This window comes from Gopherus flavomarginatus, chromosome 23, assembly GCF_025201925.1.
Source record: "Gopherus flavomarginatus isolate rGopFla2 chromosome 23, rGopFla2.mat.asm, whole genome shotgun sequence".
Classification (NCBI taxonomy): domain Eukaryota; kingdom Metazoa; phylum Chordata; order Testudines; family Testudinidae; genus Gopherus; species Gopherus flavomarginatus.
In genome coordinates, this window is record NC_066639.1 from 804,601 (window position 1) to 825,708 (window position 21,108).

The 21,108-nt window shown below is 48.5% G+C and overlaps 1 protein-coding gene across 41 annotated transcripts in view; it reads left to right on the top strand.

Moving 5' to 3' along the window:
* LOC127039342 (zinc finger protein 501-like) overlaps positions 1-21,108 on the top strand; it is a 259,420-nt gene that overhangs the window by 167,569 nt on the left and 70,743 nt on the right. Inside the window, exons 1-3 of one of the 41 annotated variants that reach the window (XM_050932867.1) lie at positions 16-1,033; positions 9,489-9,905; positions 12,383-12,496. The exons of 33 other annotated variants lie outside the window; for them this stretch is intronic. Coding sequence is in view for 2 of the 8 variants with exons in the window: in XM_050932874.1 (XP_050788831.1) it covers positions 12,911-14,071 (1,161 nt within the window). In the remaining 6 variants the exon portion in view is untranslated. Of the gene's footprint in view, positions 1-15; positions 9,906-12,382; positions 12,497-12,863; positions 19,195-21,108 lie in introns of those variants that run through there. 7 more of the 41 variants (XM_050932874.1, XM_050932873.1, XM_050932866.1 and 4 more) reach the window with 7 other exon arrangements.

Consider the following 21,108-nt stretch of genomic DNA (forward strand, 5'->3'; position numbering starts at 1 on the left):
AGCCCGGGGGGCGGGAGGGAAATGTCTGTGCAGCCCGGACATGGCCGGGGGGGGGGAGCAGGTGACCCCCGAGGAGCGGGGAGAGAAAGGGGGGGGCTGAGATCCCCTCGGATTTACCGCTGCCCCCCCGTGGGGACCCCCCTCCTCTCCCGTCCTGCCCCCTTTCTCCCTAGAGAGCAACGAGCAGCACCCAGGGTGACCCCCCCTCCCCCAAACCCCTGAGAAGTTCCCTGTTCCCCTCCCCCCATTGTGCCCCATTTTCTCTCCCCTTCGCCAATGGCCAGTTCAGATCTCAGGTTTGGGGTGTTTCCCCCATTTTCACCTGCAGGGATTTGTCCTTGTGCGGGTGGGAAATGGTTCCCCCGAGTGATTTCTGAACTGGGCAGAGGCTGGGGGGCCCTGAGACAGGGACACCTCTGGGCTGGGCTGGGGGGGCCCTCTCTGCTGGCAACAGGGCGTGGGAAGGGCCAGGAAGGGGAGGGAGGAGCAAGTGTCCCCCATGGAGACGGCCCAGCCCCAGGCTTCCCTGTCCCAGCTACTCCCCCCCCCAGCACCTGCTAGTCACATTCCCAGACCCCACAGCCAGTGACCTTCGGACCCCAGCCCCCTCCTTCCCCCTGTGAAACCCCCATCACCCAGGCCTCCCCCCCGGCCCTGTGAATGTGGGGGAAGGGGAAACCATCCCATTCTGCCGTTGACTGAATATCGCTGTATAACACCCCCACATTTCTCCCCTTTTCCCTTGAACTGTTGAACGGTGACAGAAAATCTCCCCCGATGTTGGCGCTTCTCCCTTATATTGGCAAATATTTAGTTTGTGCCCCGTTTTCTGCTCACGGCTGAAATACTGATCTCAAATGCTTGGAAACCTTCCCGCTTTTCTCCCCAGGTGTCTGACTGAGGTCAGGGCCCTTATCTGTACTGAGCGTGGCTCAGGCCTGGCCTGAGATCAGGTCCCCCAGGGTGCCGGGCACTGCACAAACCCTGACTGAGTTTGGGGCACTCGTTGTGCCAGGCTCTGCATCAACACCAGGTGAAATCAGGCTCCCGTTCTGCCAGGCCCCGCAGAGACCCCAAGTGAGATCAGACCCCACTGTTGTGCTAGCTAAAACTGAGACCTGGACCGAGATCACAGCCCCCCTTGTGCCAAGCAGCGACGGCTGCGGCCCAGATTGCTGGCTCCATTGTGCTGGGCGCTTCAGAGACCCTGACTGAGATGTGTGTCCCCATCCGGCCTGGCCCTGCACTGACCCCGACCCAGATCACCCCCCACCACTGTACTGGGCACTGCACGAACCCTAACAGAGATCCTGCTCCCACATTTTGCCAGATGTTGCAGGGACCCCAAACAACATCCGGGATCCTGTAATGCTGGGAGTTGCAGAGGCCCTGACTGAGGTCAGGCCCTTGTTGTGCCAGACTCTGCACAGACACCGACCAAGATCAGGGTCCCTGTTGTGACAGGTGCTGAACAGACACCAAGAGTATCTCTGCCCTGCCATTAAAACCCCCAGCTGGCCCATGCCAGCTGACTCAGGCTCACAGGGCTCAGGCAAAGGGGCTGTTTAATTGCAGTGTAGATGTCTGGGCTCAGGCTGGAGCCAGGCTGTCAGACCCCGTGAGGTGGGAGGGTGCCAGACCTTGGGCTGCAGCCCCAGCTGGAACATGGACACCACAATTAAACAGCCCTGCAGCCTGAGCCGTGTGAGCCCAAGTCAGTGGGCACAGGCCAGCCGCCGGTGTCTGACTGCAGTGTCGACATGCCCACAGGGACAGAGAGGCCTTGTCACAAAAAGCTGAAAGGCTAAATAGGCCAATGATGGGAGGCAACTCTCAATTTTACAGATGGGGAAGCTGAAAATCAGAGAACTCAACTAATTTGCTCAAGTTTGCATGGAGAATCTGGGGCAAAACTGGGAACTGAACCCAGATTGTTTCAATTCTTGTCTCTCCCCTTAACCCCAAGCCCAGCGTGTGTGTGTCCAGCGTTGGTTTGGTCTGTGTTTGCCTTGCGTTGGCTTCCAGGGGAGGCTGTGGAATTTCCTTCACTGGAGGTTTTTAAGACCAGGTTAGAGAGACACCAGTCTGGGAATGTCTAGGGATACTTGGTCCTGCCTCAGCACGAGGCTTCAATAGATGCCCTCTCAAGATCCCTTCCAGGCCTACATTAAAATAATTCTGTTTTGTGCTGTGTTGTGTTCGACGCTGAGCTGTTTTGCATGGTGCCATTTGGAACTGTGATCGCACCATGTTGTGTAGCAGTTTTATGGTGCATTTTTTTGCCTCAGCGTGTTTGGTGCCTGTGCTGTTTGAGTTGAGCTATTTTCCATTGTGTGCTTTTGTCCTAGGGTGTGTTAGTTAGAATTGTGTTGCTTTCTTTTCCTTTGTATTGTCATTTTATGCTGTGGAGTATAGTCTTTTGGGTTTTTTTTTCTGAATTGCCTGACGTTATGTTGTGGTGGGTTTTATTCTGTATGTTTTGTTTTCATACGTATATATTGCATAGCATCCTAGAAATGTAGGGCCTCAAGCTGTCATCAAGCCCAGCTCTCCCTGCCGAGGCAGGACCCAGTATATATAGATTATCTCTGACAGAGGTTTGTCCTACCTGTTCTTAAAAACTTCCAGGGACAGAGACTCCCCAGCCCCCTTGTCAGACGGTTCCAGAACTGAATGGCTTTAGTTCTGGGGCCACCCACCCAGATCTGAGTGGGGAGCAGCTCTGGAGAGAGGAAACCGCAGGGAGTGGGCAGCTGGGTAAAGAGACTGAAGTTGGGAGGAGAAACATTGACGTGTCCAAGGTCTCCCAGGCTGTCCCTGACAGAGCTAGAAAGAGAGCCCAGTTCTAGGGGTGTTTTAGGTACTGAAGGTCTCTGCCACCCTGGTGTTTCAGGCACTGGTGCAAACCCTTCCTATAGACAGAATTTACACTAGCGTACTCTGATTGGCACTGGTGCACCATGTCCCAGTTTGAAGGCTTGCGGTGGTCGGGGGGACAGTGACCTCACGGTACCAAAGCAGGACGTCAGCAGAGCAGACGCACACACCATAGCTGTCTGGACCACGCAGCATTCACTGCCACACTGTCTGGGCGACTTTTCAGGGGCCCAGCTTGATATGCCTGGCTGGGGTGGATTCAGTTCATGGGGGTCTGGGGCTCTGATCATTCGGGATGTTCCTTTTTGCATAGTCAGTTCTTTCCCTTTATTGTTTCCCCCCGCACACCTGTGCCTGATGTCACTCTCTTCTTAACTTGCTTCAGTTATTTCAGTTCCAGTTTTTAAATGGGATCTAATAATTGCAAAGCTGAATGAAAGACAAAACAAACAGAACCATTTGAATTTTGGCAGAGAGCTGGTAGAACTGTACCTACTGAAGGTCTGCTGTAATTACCTGTAAAATGCATCTGACGAAGTGAGTATTCCCCCGCGAAAGCTCATGCTCCAATACATCTGTTAGTCTATAAGATGCCACAGGAGTCTTTGGTGCTTTTTACAGATCCAGACTAACACGGCTCCCTCTCTGGTACTTGGAATGACCTGGTTCTCTATAGCATTTTCTGATGGGGCGGATAAAGCAATGTCAGAGAGCCACAAGCGCGTTTTAGGGCGAAAGGGCTCGTCAGGTGTTTGCTCTCTGGGGAGCATGTCACCAGCCAGGCCTTGCAGTCTTTCAGGAGTGGTGCGCTGGGTTGTATTTAGTCATCTCAAAGTAAAAGGCTAAGATGGCTGGTTCACAGTATCCAATGAAATTTTGCAATCAGTTATACAAACAGACTCTAATGTTGATAAAACAACACGGTGTTACTATTCAGTCCTTTAAAACTATGTAATTAAAATTATGAGATAAACACATGAGAGATGAACTGACAGCTAATTTCCATTTCTTAATGCCTGATATTTTTACACTTGCTCACGCCATCTGTAGGTTTTTTTTTTAATTGATGCACAGCAACCAATCAAGTTAGTTAATGAATGCCTGTCAATTACTGATTGCTTTCTGTTGCAAAAGCATCTGATTAAGTACCTAATTAAAACTGTACCATTTCAAATGGAAATGTATCAACACAGCTTAGCTCCAGTGTGTTTAAATGGGAACGAAAAGTTTCTAAATACATGGCAGGATGGTAAATGGGGAAAATAATCTGAAGTTCCTCTAAGCAGTGCTGAGGACTTCTGCTCCCAGCCCTTCATGGGCTCTGGCCTCTTGGCTCCCAGTCCCCATTAGCTGTGTCCCTCTCCCACGGCCTCAGCCCTGCTTTTACTGCAGATCTTCACTCCCCTCAACTAGGTGAGGGGGTTGGCACTGCAGCCCCTAAAGCATCTGCTGACTCTGGTCTTGCTGATACTGTCTCACATATTGGGGTATTTAGATTTCAGGGAACGATTTATCAGGGTTACTGACTCTGGGAAGTGGGAGAGAGGAGAGGCTGAGAGGGAGTTTGCTCCTCACACTCTGTAGGGCCCTGTTCAACCCTGGTAGCCTCCATGTTACCTCATCCTCCACTCTCCTCCGTGTGTCTCTGCTCATGTGTCAGTGTGTCACCTTCTGATCATAATGCCAGTGGCCTCAGCAGAGCTCCCAGACAGGAGCTACATCACAATGGGGTTATGGTACTGAGAGTAAAATACGTCGCAAGGAGAGTGTAATTATCCTCAAAGCAAGCATTACAATCCATTAAGTGAAATAATTAAAGTACTTCATTACTTAAAAGTACACTTAAAAGGATTGGATTTTTGTTAATAAATTGTAGTAAATGTTGATTTCACTGCACATGCATGAGAACGGCCAGGCTGGGTCAGGCCAAAGATCCAGTAAGCCCGGTACCCTGTCCTCTGACAGTGGCCAGTGCCAGGTGCCCCAGAGGGCATGAACAGAACAGGGAATCATCAAGTGATCCATCCTCTGTTGTCCATTCCCAGCTTCTGGCAAACAGAGGCCAGAGACATCATCCCTGCCCGTCCTGGCTAATAGCCACTAATGGACCTATCTTCCAAGAATCTATCTAGCTTCCTTTTGAATCCCGTTATAGTAATGCAAACACACACACACGCACGCTGCTGGAGTAAGTCGAGTTTGATTTATGAATATTTACACTGTAGATTTTGTGTGTGACATTGACAATTTGTGTTTGAACCATTCTAAAGATCTAGCTTTTTAAAATCTCAACATTTAATTACATAATTATTGTCTGACCACCCTCATATCTGCCCACAGCTCTGAACACAGAAATTGGAGAAAGGGCTTAAAAATAGACATTGATATCATCTGTTGAATTTATTAATAAAAAATAGACATAATACATTCAGCCAAGCCTACCAAACAACAATCACAATATGCCAGGGGATGGAAATTCACAGTTAAGGCACCAACCTTAATTCTCCGCTGTAGTGACAACAGGCAATCGCCATAGGGCTACTAATAAAGCATTTTAGTGTATAAAGTCCCAGATGAGACTACACTGATTTGTAAAGACCCATGAGATTTTTCCCTCAGGGGAACCTTCACTGGGTTGTTCCTTTTATTGGTAATTCCCAGAAGTCAATAGATCAATAACATTCTATCAGTTATGATGTGGCCATTTCAGATTTCTGGGGAATGTCTATAACTTTGCACTAGGGTCCTGGTCCTTGGAGATATGGAGCCTTGGTAATATCCGGCCAAGCCTAAGAAGGATTGGGCCTGTTTGATTTTTGGGACAGGCCATTTTTGCATAGCATTCGCTTTAGCCTGTAGAGGGATGATAGTTCCTTGACCAACCTGGTGTCCAAGGTAAGTCAATCTGTTTAGGCCTATTTGACACTTTTTAGCCTTAACAGTTAGTCCTGCCTTGTAGATGCTCCAGGTGTTCTGCTCATGAATCAGAAAAGATGGCCACATCATCAAGGTAGGCAACTGCAGATTCTCCCAATCCCACTAGGAGACTATACACATTTCTGGAAGGTAGCATGTGCATTTCGCAGCCCGAAAGGGAGCACGTTAAATTCATAGAGCCCTACATGGGCAATGAAGGCTGACCTTTCCTTGGTGGATTCATCTAGTGGTACCTGCCAGAACCCCTTGGTTAAGTCTAAGGTAGAGATGAACTGGGCACATCCCAGTTTCTCCAATAGCTCATCTGTGCGTGGCATTGGATAGTTGTATGGTTGAGTCACGGCATTTAACTTACAGTAGTCCACGCAAAAATGTATCTCCCCATCTGGTTTGGGAACTAGAGCCACGGGAGATGCCTATCCATTTTTAGAGGCGGGGGATTACCCCCATCTGTCTCATGTCCTAGGTCTCCCGTTCTATAGCAGTTTTGGCTTGAGGAGCTACTTGGTAAGGTTGGGCTCTAATTGAGCGAGCATTACTTGTGTCAAATGTGTGGTATGCCCATTTGGTCCATCCTGGGCTGGCTGAGAACATTGGTGCAAAGCTAGTGCACAGCTCCTTGATCTGTTGTTGCTGAATACATCTGAGGGTCATGGAGAGGTTCACCTCTTCCATGCCAGCGACTTTTCCCTTGATAGTAGACACCTTCAGGCCACTAAGCGTCATCTCCTCCCTGGGCTGTAAACTGGAAAACCTTTAATTCTCTGGAATAAAAGGGCTTTAGAGAATTAACATGGTACACTTTAGGTTTGAGGTGGGGGATGCTAGGAGATAGTTAACAGCTCCCAGGTGCTCTTGGACAATAAATGGCCCATCCCACAATGCTTCCATCTTATGGGCCTGGAGTGCCTTCAAGACCATGACCTGGTCCCCTACTTTGAAGGAACGCTCTCTGGTATGTTTATCATACCAGGCCTTTTGCACTTCCTGAGCATCTTTTAGGTTTTCTCTAGCAAGGGATAAAGGGTTTCAGAGGGTGTTTTGTAGGTTGTTTACAAAGTCCAGAATGTTAGTTCCTGGAGAAGGCATAAACCCCTCCCATTCCTGCTTCACCAGCTGGAATGGCCCCTTAACCTTGCAGCCATACACAAGTTCAAATGATGAAAACCCTAAACTGGGATGTGGCACAGCCCTGTTAGCAAAGAGCAACTGCTGCAACACTAGGTCCCAATCATTGGAGTGCTTATTTACAAATTTTATTAAACTTCTCCACCAGGCCATTTGTTTGATGGTGCTAACGGGTGGAAACCAGGTCATTCACCCCATGAGCTTTCCAAAGGCTATTCGTGGTCCCTGCCAGGAAATTAGTTTCCGAATCCGTAAGGATGTCGGAGGGCCAACCTACCCTGGCAAAAATATCTGTTAATGCCTCGCACACTCTTTTACCCCTGTTGTTGCTTAGAGATACTGCTTCTAGCCATCGCGTGGCAAAATCCATGAAAGTCATTATGTACTGCTTTCTTCTGGGTGTCTTTTTCAGAAAAGGATCCAGAATATCCACAGCTACTCGCTGAAATGAAACCTCAAACATGGAGTGGCTGGAGAAGGATTTTGACCTGGTCTTGGGGTTTTCCCATTCTTTGGCACACCTTGAGGACAATGACAGGGAGAATCCCCCAAAGTGACTCCTTTGATTCTGCTCTTCTCTGACCTTTGCTTTATAGAATCATAAAACTGGAAGGGACCTCGGGAGGTCATCTAGTCCAGTTCCCTGCACTCAAAGCAGGACAAAGTATTATGTCAACCATCCCTGAGAGGTGTTTGTCCAGCCTGCTCTTAAAAATCCCCAATGATGGAGATTCCACAACCTCCCTAGGCAATTTATTCCAGTGCTTAACCACTCTGACAGGAAGTTTTTTCCTAATGTCCGATTTAAGCCCATTGCTTCTTGTCCTGTCCTCAGAGGTTAAGGAGAACAATTTTTCTCTCTCCTCCCCCTAACAACCTTTTATCTACTTGAAAGCTGTGATCAGGTCCCCTCTCAGTCTTCTCTTCTACAGACTAAACAAACACAATTTTTTTCAATCTTCCGGCATAGGTCATGTTTTCTAGACCTTTCATCATTTGTGTTGCTCTTCTCTGGACTTTCTCCATTTTCTCCACGTTTCTGAAATGTGCCCAGAACTGGACACAGTAGTCCAGTTGAGGCCTAATCAGTGTAACAAGAAGGGTTTGTTCAGGTGTGTTAGCAGCAAGAAGAAAGTCAAGGAAAGTGTGGGCTCCTTACTGAATGAGGGAAGCAACCTAGTGACAGAGGATGTGGAAAAAGCTAATGTACTCAATGTTTTTTTTGCCTGTCTTCACGAGCAAGGTCAGCTCCCAGACTGCTGCATTGGGCAGCACAGCATGGGGAGAAGGTGACCAGCCCTCTGTGGAAAAAGAAGTGGTTCAGGACTATTTGGAAAAACTGGACGAGCACAAGTCCATGGGGCCAGATGCGCTGCATTCGAGGGTGCTAAAGGAGCTGTTGGATGTGATTGCAGATTATTGTAAAATTATCATATAATTTGGGAACCCCGATGTGCACAGGTGGAACTCTTACACCGTGGGAACTCTCTCTATATATATATTCATACAAGTAAATGATTTGTTAATAATTTAGCAAATTTAATAATTTAACAAACTGAAACTCAACAAGGCAAATGGAGATAATACAGAAAGTACATTTGGACGACCATACTTACATCCTTATCTTTCTTAACCATTATCTTAGACTTAACCATTCTCTTTCTCATCACCGTCATTGTCCTCATCTTCCCCGGTGGCCGTCATTCTGGCCCCTCCCAAGGTCTACATCTCTCTACCCTCTGCTGCCTCTGGGAAGTTACTTTTATAGTAGGTTAAACTGACGCTGCCACGTCCGATGCATATTGAAGAGGTCCTTATTTGTATTTCCTCCCCTTGAGGTGTCCGTTTTCTGTTGGTTAGTATATGTATGATAAAAAAGAACGAGGAGTACTTGCGGCATCTTAGAGACTAACAAATGTATTTGGGCAGGGTTTCTCATACTTTTGTAGTGGTGACCTGTTTCACACAGCAAGCCTGAGTGTGACCCTCCTTATACATTGAAAACACTTCTTTATATATTTAACAGCATTATAAATGCTGGAGGCAAAGCGGGGTTTGGGTTGGAGGCTGACAGCTCGTGACCCCTTCCCCCCCTGGTAATAACCTTACAACCCCCTGAGGGGTCCCAACCCCCGGTTTGAGAACCCCTGTATTTGGGCATAAGCTTCCGTGGGCTAAAACCCACTTCATCAGATGCATGCAGTGGGAAAATACAGTAGGAAGATATACACACACATACAGAGAACGTGAAAAATGGGAGTTGCCATATCAATTCTAACGAAACTAGTCAATTAAGGTAGGTTATTAGCAGCAGCACTGGTAGGGCCCAGCTGTATGCATGGAGGCAAACAATTGCAGAGTCCTGTAAAGCATTACAGGAACATGAACAGAGGAGGGACGCGCATGATGAGACCATGGTCAAGCTCATGGGGGAGCAAACTGACATGCTCCGCTGTATGGTGGATCTGATGTGGGAAAGGCAGCAAGACCACAGACTTCTGCTGCAGCCCTGTATAATCAAACTCCCTCCTCCCCATGTTCCATAGCCTCCTTAGCCTTCGGACGCCCAAGAACACGAGGGAGGAGGCTACGGGGACCCATATACTGAACCCAGAGGATCGCCTAAGCAGCAGAAAGCTGGCATATGTGAACTTTTGATTTGGTTTCTCGACTTGTCCTTGCCTCCTCCTCCACCCCCTAACCCAACCCTCCCGCCCCGTCTGCCTTCTAATTTCTCTCAGTGTGTTGTGCAACAAATAATAAAGAACAGTTTTAAAACAATTTAGACTTTTTCCTTTCATATATATATAGGGGGTGGGTAACTTCAAGAGAAACAAACACAGCTGTCACACTGTACCCTGGCCAGTCATGAAACTGACTTTCAAAGCTTCTGTGAGGCACAGCGTGCCCTGCTGCATTCTTCTAATCGCCCTGTTGTCTAGCTGTGTGAAATTGGCCGCCAGGTGAGTTGCCTCAACCTTCCACCCTGCTGTAAACGTCTCCTCCTTACTCTCATAGAAATTGTGGAGCACACAACAAGCAGTAGTTACAATTGAAATATTGGTTGTGCTGAGATCTGAGTCAGTAAACAGAGCCAGCGCGCTTTCAAACATCCAAAAGCACATTCTGCCACCATTCTGCACATGCTCAGCCTATAGGTGAACTGCTCCTTGCTATTGTTGAGGGTGCCTGTGTACAGCTTCATGACCCATGGCATTAAGGGGTAGGCTGGGTTCCTGAGGATAACTATAGGCATTTCAACATCCCCAACAGTAATTTTCTGGTCTGGGAAGTAAGTCCCTTCCTGCAGCTGTTCAAACAGATGAGAGTTCCCGAAGATGGGAGCATCATGCACCTTTCCCGGCCATCCCATGTTGATGTCAGTGAAACATCCCTTGTGATACACCAGTGCCTGCAGCACCATGGAAAAGTACCCCTTGCGGTTTATGTACTGGCCACCCTGGTGTGCCGGTGCCAAGATAGGGATATGCGTTCCATCTATTGCCCCACCGCAGTTAGGGAACCCCAGCGCATTAAAGTCATCCACAATGGTCTGCACATTTCCCAGAGTCACTACCCTTGATAGCAGCTGGTCAATGATTGCGTTGGTTATTAGCAGCACAGCAGCCCCTACAGTAGATTTGCCCACTCCAAACTGATTCCCGACTGACTGGTAGCTGTCAGGCATTGCCAGCTTCCACAGTGCTATGGCCACTTGCTTCTCAATGGCGAGGGCTGCTCTCATTTTGGTGTCTTTGTGCTTCAGGGCAGGGGACAGCAAGTCACAGTGTGCAACGAAAGTGGCCTTACACTATGAAAGTTTTGCAGCCGCTGGGAATCATCCCAGACCTACAACACTATGCGATCTCACCAGTCTGTGCTTGTTTCCCGGGCCCAGAATCAGCATTTCATGGCATGAACCAGGCCCAGTGCCACCATGATCTCCCAATTGCCACACGCCGTGCTTCCCAAAATGTCTGAGTCCATGTCCTCATCAGTATAGTAATTGCGTTGTCGTCGCTTCCTTGCCCAGTTTTGCAGGTACTGCACGTAGTGCTGGATAATGTGTGAGGTATTTACAATGGTCAGAACTGCAGCCGAGATCTAAGTGGGCTCTATGCTTGCTGCGCTATAGCTCCTGCATGGGTAATCCTGGAAAAAGGGCGCAAAATGAGCTGTTTGGTTCAAAATGGCCAATAAAAGGCGGTAAATGGTTGTCTTCTGTAGCTTTCGTGGAATCAGGAAACTCATTAGAGCCACAAGAGCGAGAGAGCAGAGTTTGCGGCGGAAGCTGTGCAGCTCTGTTCATGATGGCCGAAAAATGGCGGAACTTGCTGCCTTCTGCAGCTTCCACGGGAGCCCAGAACAGACAACATGGAAGATGTGGCGGAAGCTGTGCGGCTCTGTTCGTGGTAGCCAAAAAAGGCGGGAAATGATTAGATGAAAGAGTAGATAGAAAGACAAGAGGACATGCGAGGTGGATTCATAGTACCAGGAGACAGGCAGTGCTCCGTGCTGCACTGTCTGCTGGTAGCATGGCATCTGCCGTAGCTTTCACGGATGGAGGAGCAAGTGACGGCACACACCCAGAAACACCCGCGAGAATGTTTTTGCCCAATCATGCACTGGGAGCTTAACCAACAATTCTAATGGGCAGCAGAGACTGTGGGAACTGTGGGATAGCCACCCCAGTGCAACGCTCCACCATTCGATGCTAGCCTCGGTACTGTGGACGCACTCCGCCAAATTCACACGTTTTAGTGGGGACACACGACACTGAATGTATAAAATCGCTTCCGAAAATTCAAATAAAATAAGTTCGAATTAATTTTGTACTGTAGATGTACCTTTCCTAGCCCAATAGCACCTTATTTCAGTGTGACTGGTTTGGGATGTGAGGATGTGACCCTTCACTTCCCAGCTTATGGCTGCCCCTGTCTTAGCCAAAGGCCTTAGCCTAGAAACAAGGCCTCAGACTATCCTAGTGAGAGAAGGCCCATACCCAGGCGGACTGTGATTTTGATATTTTGTTTTATACCTCTGTAACTAGCTAAGTGATAAAATACACCTAAGTTCTTGAGGTATAGGCTTTACAGACAGGCCTGAATATCTCTCTTCTAACAGTGAGTTCTACCCCTTCCCCCATTCTGTGTCTGTCTTGTCTATTTAGACGGTAAATGCTTCAGGGCCTGGGCCATCTACTATTCTCTGTTTGTATTTTGCCTAGCACAATGGGGACCCACTGTTAGTGGGTCCTGAGGCACTAAGGTAATGAATATGATTTATTATAATAATAACTCTCCTGCCACTTTGAGCCAAGGAAGCTGGCCTTGGGATGTTACTGCTTAAAAATGAGCTGGGGTTAAAACTGTGGAATATTCTTTGTGACAAGTATCCCACAAATTACACTGACCTCCCCTATTTTCTTTGCCTGGAGTAGGATTTCCAATTTCCAGACCTGATGTGATCTCGCTGCTGGAACGAGGGGAAGAGCTGTGGGTCCCAGACCTCCAGGGCTTTGAGAAAGAAGTTCTCCTCAGAGTTGCCTGCACAGGTGAGGTATTGGTTAAACCAATTCAAAAACTGTCCGTGAATACAGCAAACATTTGGGATGCCCTACAAAGACCTTGTGAGCTCTCCAAGTTCAGGATTGTTCCCAGCAGAGTGGAATCATTATGGCAGATGTCACTCATGGCTTCCCACCTATCCTGACTGACAACTGGCAGCAGGTCCCTCCCCAATTTCGCTTTCCCCTGAGAGTTCTGGTGAGATGTGGACCCAGAACTGATCCCTTCCTCTCTCCTCTGGGGAAGGGTTTGGGGAAAATCAGCTCCTGATAGGTTTGATCTCTCCCGCACATATTTTGGCTTGTTCATCTCTTTTTCCATTCCTCTCTGAGATTTCCATTCTCTCCGGTGCAGGGAATGACCTATATCTGGATTCTCTCTGTCTCCCGTCAGATGATGGGATGGTGAGTGAGAATGAGGAGGAGAAACCCCTGCAGGAAGATGCTGAGCAAGTAGAACCACATGGAACGTTATCAGGAAGATCCAAAGGGAATGTTTCCGGGAGTTCTGCACTCCCAGAAAAAGCAAAAGTCTGTGAGACTCAGCAGAGGCCAGAGGAAAACTTCAGTAACCACTCAGACTTTATTGGATATGAGAGAATCACCTTGGAAGAGACACGCTACACATGCCATGAGTGTGGGAAAAGCTTCAGTGGGACCTCTGATCTTCTCACACATCAGAAAATCCACAGTGGAGAGAGACCTTTCATGTGCTCTGAGTGTGGGAAAAGCTTCAATCGGAGCTCTTCCCTTATCACGCATTGGAGAGTCCACACGGGTGAGAAACCTTATGGATGCTCCGAGTGCGGGAAGTGCTTCAACTGGAGCTCCCATGTTATCAGACACAGGAGAATCCACACGGGTGAGAAACCATATGGATGCTCCGAGTGCGGGAAACGCTTCAATCGGAGCTCACACCTCATCCGACATCGCAGAATCCACACGGGAGAGACGCTCTACGCATGCTCTGAGTGTGGGAAAAGCTTCAATCAGAGCTCTGCCCTGATCACACATCAGAGGATCCACACTGGGGAGACGCCCTACACATGCGCTGAGTGCGGGAAAAGCTTCAATCAAAGCTCAAACCTTATCCGACATCAGCGAATCCACACAGGAGAAATGCCCTACACGTGCTCAGAGTGCGGGAAAAGCTTCAATGACAGCTCGGCCCTGATCACACATCAGAGAATCCACACGGGAGAGAAACCGTATGGATGCCCCGAGTGCGGGAAACGCTTCAATCTGAGCTCAACCCTTATTAGACATCAGCGAATCCACACAGGAGAGACGCCCTACACGTGCTCTGAGTGCGGGAAAAGCTTTAGTCAGCACTCACACCTTATCATACATCGGAGGATCCACACTGGAGAGAAACCCTACACGTGCTCTGAGTGCGGGAAACGCTTCAGTGATAGCTCAGCCCTCACCACACATCAGAGAATCCACACGGGTGAGAAACCTTATGGATGCTCTGAGTGTGGGAAAAGCTTCAATCAAAGCTCAACCCTTGTTAAACATCAGAAAATCCACATGAGAAAGAACTGTAATAAATCCCTTGACTAGGGCTGGCCAAAGATTTGATTTTTTTTAAATCACATTTGCTAATTCCTGCATAGTGATCTGTGCACCATCTTCACTGTGGTCTCTCAGCTCCCCCAGATGATTTGCCTGCTTCTGCTTTTGCAGCTCACCCTTCTTTGGGGTCAGTCCTGTGATCTTTTCTATCAACTCCTTTCCTTTTGAGTCGTAGGAGAGTGTGTCCCTCCAGCCAGGAATGTTCATCAGCTCCAGGTGCGGGAGAGAGGTTTGATCCCAACAAGCTACACTGAGGCAAAAACTCCCTGTGCCTGACGTCCACTAGGGCTGCACGTGGCGTTGGCTGCTCAAGTTAGTGATCTTGGTGTAAAAAGACAATTACAGTTGTAGTTCAGATGCAGCCCAGGTGCAGTGGTTGGTATTAGCTTCCCCCTTGATCTGACCTGAACTCCATCACTTTTCCTAGTCTAAACAAACCTGTGTCCCAGGTAAACTCTTTTTAGAACGCTGCTCCTTAGTTAAATGGCATTGATCACACTCTTAAAGGCGCCATGATTAAATTGGGAACAACTGTCTTTTACCATTTGGATCCAAAGTTTCATGAAGCATAGAGAGAATCATAGAAGATTAGGGTTGGAAGAGACCTCAAGAGGTCATCTAGTCCAACCCCCTGCTTAAAGTAGGACCAACACCAACTAAATCATCCCAGCCAGGGCTTTGTCAGGCTGGGCCTTAAAAACCTCTAAGGAAGGAGATTCCACCACCTCCCTAGGGAACCCATTCCAGGGCTTCACCACCCTCCTAGTGAAATAGTGTTTCCTAATATCCAACCTAGACCTCCCCCACTGCAACTTGAGACCATTGCTCCTTGTTCTGTCATCTGCCACCACTGAGAACAGTCTAGATCCATACTCTTTGGAACCCCCTTCAGGTAGTTGAAAGCAGCTATCAAATGCACCCTCACTCTTCTCTTCTGCAGACTAAATAAGCCCAGTTCCTTCAGCCTCTCCTCGTAAGTCAGGTGCTCCAGCCCCCTAATCATTTTCATTGCCCTCCGCTGGACTCTCTCCAATTTGTCCACATCCTTTTTGTAGTGTGGGGCCCCCAAAACTGGACGCAGTACTCCAGATGTGGCTTCACCAGTGCTGAATAGAGGGGAGTGATCATGTCCCTCGATCTGCTAGCAGTGCTCCTACTAATACAGTCCAATATGCCGTTAGCCTTCTTGGCAACAAGGGCACACTGCTGACTCACATCCAGCTTCTGATGCACTGTAACCCCTAGGTCCTTTTCTGCAGAACTGCTGCTTAGCCTGTCCGTCCCCAGCCTGTAGTGGTTCATGGGATTCTTCCATCCTCAGTGCAGAACTCTGCAGTTGTCTTTGTTGAACAGTCTCAGCAGACGCTCCGTCGCATCCTGAATTGTAGCTCCAGGCAAGCAGCACACTGCTCGAGTCTCTCGGTCTGGTCAGCAGATGGATAACTTAGTCCCCCTTTGGAGGTAGTTCCCGACCACCATCCTCCATCTTTTCCTCTTGGGAGTGGTGGTCGTGGAACCCCCATCCCTAGGACAATGCATCTTGTGCATTCTGGTCAATGGGGTCTGCTTTTGATCTCTTCCTTCAGAGGACTCTTCCAAATCATTCTCCACAGTAGAACCTGTGCAGAGAGCCTGAGAACGGTTTCTTACCTCTATCTGCATCGGGGGTACATGGGTTCTCCTCATTCTTCTTCTGGGGGTCACATTGTGCCAGTTTCTTCCCTGTTCTGTGCTGCCCTCTCTGATTCTTCAGCATGTTATGCCTGTAGAACCAAATGCTGACTTCTGTGCAGAAAGTCTTCATTTTCTCTGATGCAAAGCAAGGTTGATACTTGCATCTCTAGCCCTACAACCTTCTAATATGGAGACCAGTTTGCACTTTGTACAGACAAAGTTGCTTCTGTACTCTGGGAGAAAGACAAACATGGCACATCCTGTGCTGGTCACAACAGCTGATCGCTCAGTATCCATGTCTTCCTTCTAAAAGTGTCCTCAGATGTTGTATTTACTTCTCACAGAAACCTGAAAGGCAAAAACACTCTGTGGGAACTCCCACCAGGCAAACTGCCATGGAACAGCTGATTCCTTCAGAGCCATTCCATGCCTATGGGTCCCAATCTGGCTGCCTTGTTGGACAAGAAGCATTTCCATGCTGGGCAAATGATGGTAGCCAATGAGGGAATGTATCCGGTTCCACGTTCAGACTGCAGGATACATAAACATTGAGTCCAGAGTCTGTGGTTTGGTCTCTTCGTTTTGCTCTGAGTCTAGAGTATAATGTGTTTGTATCACTTCTCCTGCTGCTGCTACTTTGAAAGATTAGAAAGTGTGAAAATAGAGGACAGGTGGTTTTTCTCATGATGCAGCCTTCCCATGTCGTGTGAGACCCCTTCCACCCACACTTCTGGGAGAAGCCCCAGGGAGAAATGAACTCACAGAAATGGAAGGCTCCTAGGTTATTGTAGAATGTGACTTCACACAAAGCTGACTGGGTGGAAATGGGAATTAAGAGAAAACTGCCCTATGGGTTTATATTTTGTAATCGTTGAATAAGTTACCAGCGACAATGAAATTAAACATGAAGTTTAGTGTAATGTAAGAGGCTGATTCTGTGATAATTTTCAATGTTACAATATAATTCAAGTTTTCTTCTAGTTCTCTCCATGCCGCCTCCTACTATACAGGAAATGGAGGCTAATCCTGAAATTAAACCTTCACTCCAAAGGAATTAGAGTGGGGGAATATGTGAGAGAAATAGCATGTGTGAGGATAGACACCCAGTGTGGACTGTAATTATTTCTATTTCAAATGGAATTTATCTTGATAAGCTTTAAAATAAATCTTCTGTTAAGAGGACAAGATGTGGAACTTTTTTACCCAGTTAGAGGGTAACAGCCACAGGCTTCTCCAGGTCTCTTGTTTGCAAAGCAAAGATGTCACATCAGGCAGGAGATGTCAAAATCTACAGTGGTGATGGATGTGTGATGGGAGCTTTTCTGAGTTGGTTCTTTTTGGGGATTGGTTTTTTAATGTCATTTTTGGTTTTTGTTTTTGCAACCAGTTATTTTTATAGGTGCTGAGGCCCCTTTTCCTTTTGAGCACAGCTGTTTAACCCTCAGGTCTGGCTCTGGAAACCTCCCCAAAACTGGCCTCGTGTTTCTTTCATGTTTGATATCTTTGGGGTTCACACATCCACACTACATGTGGTTCACAGCAACAGATGCTTTGAGAAACCTGCTGGGTTAAGTGGGCCTTTTCCAAACTGACATTGGCCCAAAGTCTGCCTCAATTCAGCTGGATTGGGACATGTCTGTATCAAAAGAATGGTTCACACCTGCTTTGCCCAGAGATCTCGGGGGAGGGGTAGTAAGATAACATAAGGAGAAATTGACAACAATAAAGTTAAAGATAAAGGTGAAAGACGTTCACCTTGCAGGTCAACAAGCCTGTTCTGTTCATTCCCTCTGATGCGTCTGGCACTGGTCACTCTCAGGCAGCACACTGGGCTAGATGGACTATTGGTCTGACCCAGTATGACCAGTCTTGCGTTCTTCTGTAAGCCATGTATGGCCTGATCTACACTGGCTAGTTTCTGCGCGGTAAAGCAGCTTTCTGCAGTGTAACTCCTGAGGTGTGCACACTGCCAAGCCACTTACTGTGCAGAAACTGCATAGTTGCAGCACTGTAAAAAAACCACCCTGACGAGGCGTACAGCTTTCTGCGCTGGGGCTATAGTGCCACGGTGCCAGTGTAGACACCCTGCTCGATTACAGCGTGTATGGCTTCATAAGCCACGGCATTAAGGGGTAGGTGGGGTTTCCCAGGATCACAGTGGGCATTTCAACTTCCCCTATAGTGAGTGGTCTTCTGATCTGGGAAGAAAGTCCCTGCTTCCAGCTTCCTGAACGGGCTCGTGCTCCAAAAGATGTGCATGTCATGCACCTTTCTGGACCAACCTGACTTAATGTCTGTGAAACGCTCACAAGCGCCTGAAGAACCATTGAGAAATACCCCTTGTGATTCATGTTTTCAGCGGCTAGGTTGTCTGGTGGCAGGATTGGAATATGCATGCCATCTATCCCCGTCCACGGTTAGGGAAGCCCATTTGTGCAAAGCCATCCACACTGTCATGCACGTTGCCCAGAGGCTCAGTCTTTCAGAGCAGGATGCAGTTAATGGCCCTGCACACTTGTCAACAGGCGTCCAATGGTCGACTTTCCCATTCCAAACTCGTTAGCGACTGATTGGTAACACTCTGCAGTAGCCAGTTTCCACAGTGCCATTGTCACGCAGTCCCATGAATGTGGGTTTCCTCATCCAAAAGCTCTGCAGCCACTGCTCATCATCCCAGATGTTCCTTTTTCTATTTTGTGTCTTTCTTTTTATGAACTTGGAGACCTCCCAGCCTTTCTAATAGATTGGGGTGTAACAGTGAGGGTGTGTGTGTGTGTGTGTGTGTATGAACACCTCTGAAATCTGCACAGGGAAGATGCTAGGAAGACTAGTTCCCCAAATCTTAATAGTCTTAAAACTCTGCCCTATGAAATGACTGAACGCATGCCCCTCACCTATGGAAGCATTGCAAGGAATTGAGCTGTCAGATATGTATTGTTCAGAGAGAGCTGTTTGAACGTCTTTTACTAATGTCTCTCTAAGGTCTGTATGTGTTTTGGGGCGAGAAGGTGAGGAGAAGTATTAGCTACACAATAGTGAAATCCAAGGAGAAAACTGTAATTGGCTTTGAGGTTGTAGGCTAAATGTAAGCAATAATTTGGTTTCGGTGTTGAGATATTCAGCTGGCCAAATCTGGGTTGCACAGCCTGGGTAAAAATCTCTGATTGGAGTTTCAGCATCACTAACTAAGCACCTGCCTTCGTGGGTTGCTCTTTTAGGGTTTATAAGGGTTGGTTTTCTGCTGTATTAATCTGATGGTTTGACTAAATTGATGACTTGATTCCAATTCAATACCCTTGTTAACTCATTGATTTCCTGATTTGATCTGAACTTTCACTGTATTGTTTAACCCTGAGCTGAGTGTCTATAGTCATTTAGTCTTAGTGATGTGTGCTCTTGGATTTATTTGTTCATGTTAATAAAACATGTAACTGGGACACTGGGTCATTTATTTCAGTAATGAACAGGGGCTGGAACTTTTCTTTGTATATTTCCCTTTAATTCAATCTCCATTTTCTTCATTTCATACTCTTCTAAGTTAAGGAACGTGCAGCAACAAACACTGGCACAAACCTGTTGTGCCCCATTGTGTGCCAGTCCAGCAGGAGTAGAGAACAAACCCCTCCTGGAGCAGGGATTGTCACATGGGATTGTAAATACAGATGCGTGTTCCCAAGCTTTCTGTCTTTCTCGAATCCTGGCATAAGGGTGACACCTACAGCTCTGTGTAATCACGCCTGGCAGGCAGGAGACCCCTATGTGCATTCCCTGGGGAGGCAGGGGATCTGGGAGACCCTGGGCACTGGGGGATATTTACCCAGAGCTCAGAAGCAATCTACTCAGGGTGATGCAGGAGAAAAGAGCTGGGCGCTGTTTCCCCCATTTCTCCTTATCTCCTTGCGGGCTCTCTCTCCTCTTCCTTTTTCCCCCTCCACCCACCCTCTGGCACAGAGACTTGGTCACTTCTCTGCTCCTAGTGGCTCTGGGACACACGCAGGCAGGAGGAGCAGCAGAGATGGGCCTAGTTCCCATCTCAGAAAGTCCCTGGCTCGGTGAGTGCGGCAGCTGCGGCCCGGTTGGGCTTGAAGGCGCCAGAAGGGGTCGGAGCAGTGGGGTGTGAGGGGCTGGTAGGAAGGAAGGCAGGAAAAGAGCTGTGGGGCAGCTCCCGGAGGCAGGGCTCTAAGGTACCAGACACTGCTGGTGCTGCTGCCTCCAGTGTGCGCTGGGAGCCGGGGCTGAGCTCCGAGCTGCTGCTGTGGCCCCAGCAGGGCCGGGCCAGGGACAGCCTTTCACTGAAGCACTTTCTGTGCCCGTCTGAGGTGGGGACTTTCTCCAGCTGGACCCAGCCCCAGGCTCGGCTGCCCTGGCCCAGAGAGACCCCAGGGCCAGCGCTGGGCGGGCAGGACAGAGACGCCACCCAAAGGCTCCGGGAGCAGCTCATTGCGCAGCCCCTGAGGATCTGCTCCTGGGCAGGGAACGCGCCTGGACAGTGATGGAGCCGCTGCCCTCCTGTGGGAGAAACTGCGACCTGTAGGAATTGGCTGCTCGGGGGGGGGGAGAGGGGGTCACTGAACGTGCTCAGTAACATCTGCTGAAGCCACTGCCCTTCACCCTGCCCTTACTTGGAATCAGCTTCTGCAGACTGCTATTCACAGGGGTTCAGAGGGGGGATGGCCAGGATCTGAGGAGGGGGTGGAAATGGCCTGCGGGGGGTCAAGAGGCAGGGTTAGGAGGGGGCTGAGGTGCAAAATCGGTGATGGGAAAATGGAGCATGGGGTTAAGCCCCGGGGGAAGGAGCTGCCAGATGGTGACAGAGGCTGGGGCAGAGGGGGTAACAGTTACCTTGGTGGGCTGAGACACTCGTGTTTGCAAAAATATGGGAGTACAGAGGGGCTTTTTCATTTCCCCTCCCACCGACAGCACCTCTCAGCACGAGCTTCCCAGGGCTGGGGTCTTAAAGGCACAGGCACCCCAATGCCTAGTCACCCCAGCTCCTCTCTGCCTGATGTCAACAACCGAGGTGCTGCAGGAGGCTTGATTCAGTGAAATATTTTACAGAAACAAAAAGTCCCTGATCAGTGCATCTGGCTGCATACCGTCACCACTGTCAAGTTTTAGCAAATTAGGACAAGTCATCAAATAGGAACAACCATATGTATAAGTAGCTGCTGCTGGTAGCAAATTACAGCAGCTCGCAGTCTGTCTGCTGGTGGGGAACAAAAGATTCATCCAGAGGGAGAGAGAGAGCAATCCTCAAACTCCCCACCCCCATTATTTATACATTAGTAATACAATTACATGTCACTGAAAGAAACCTTGTTAAGCAGTTTCAATGGTCAAGCAAGAGGTTT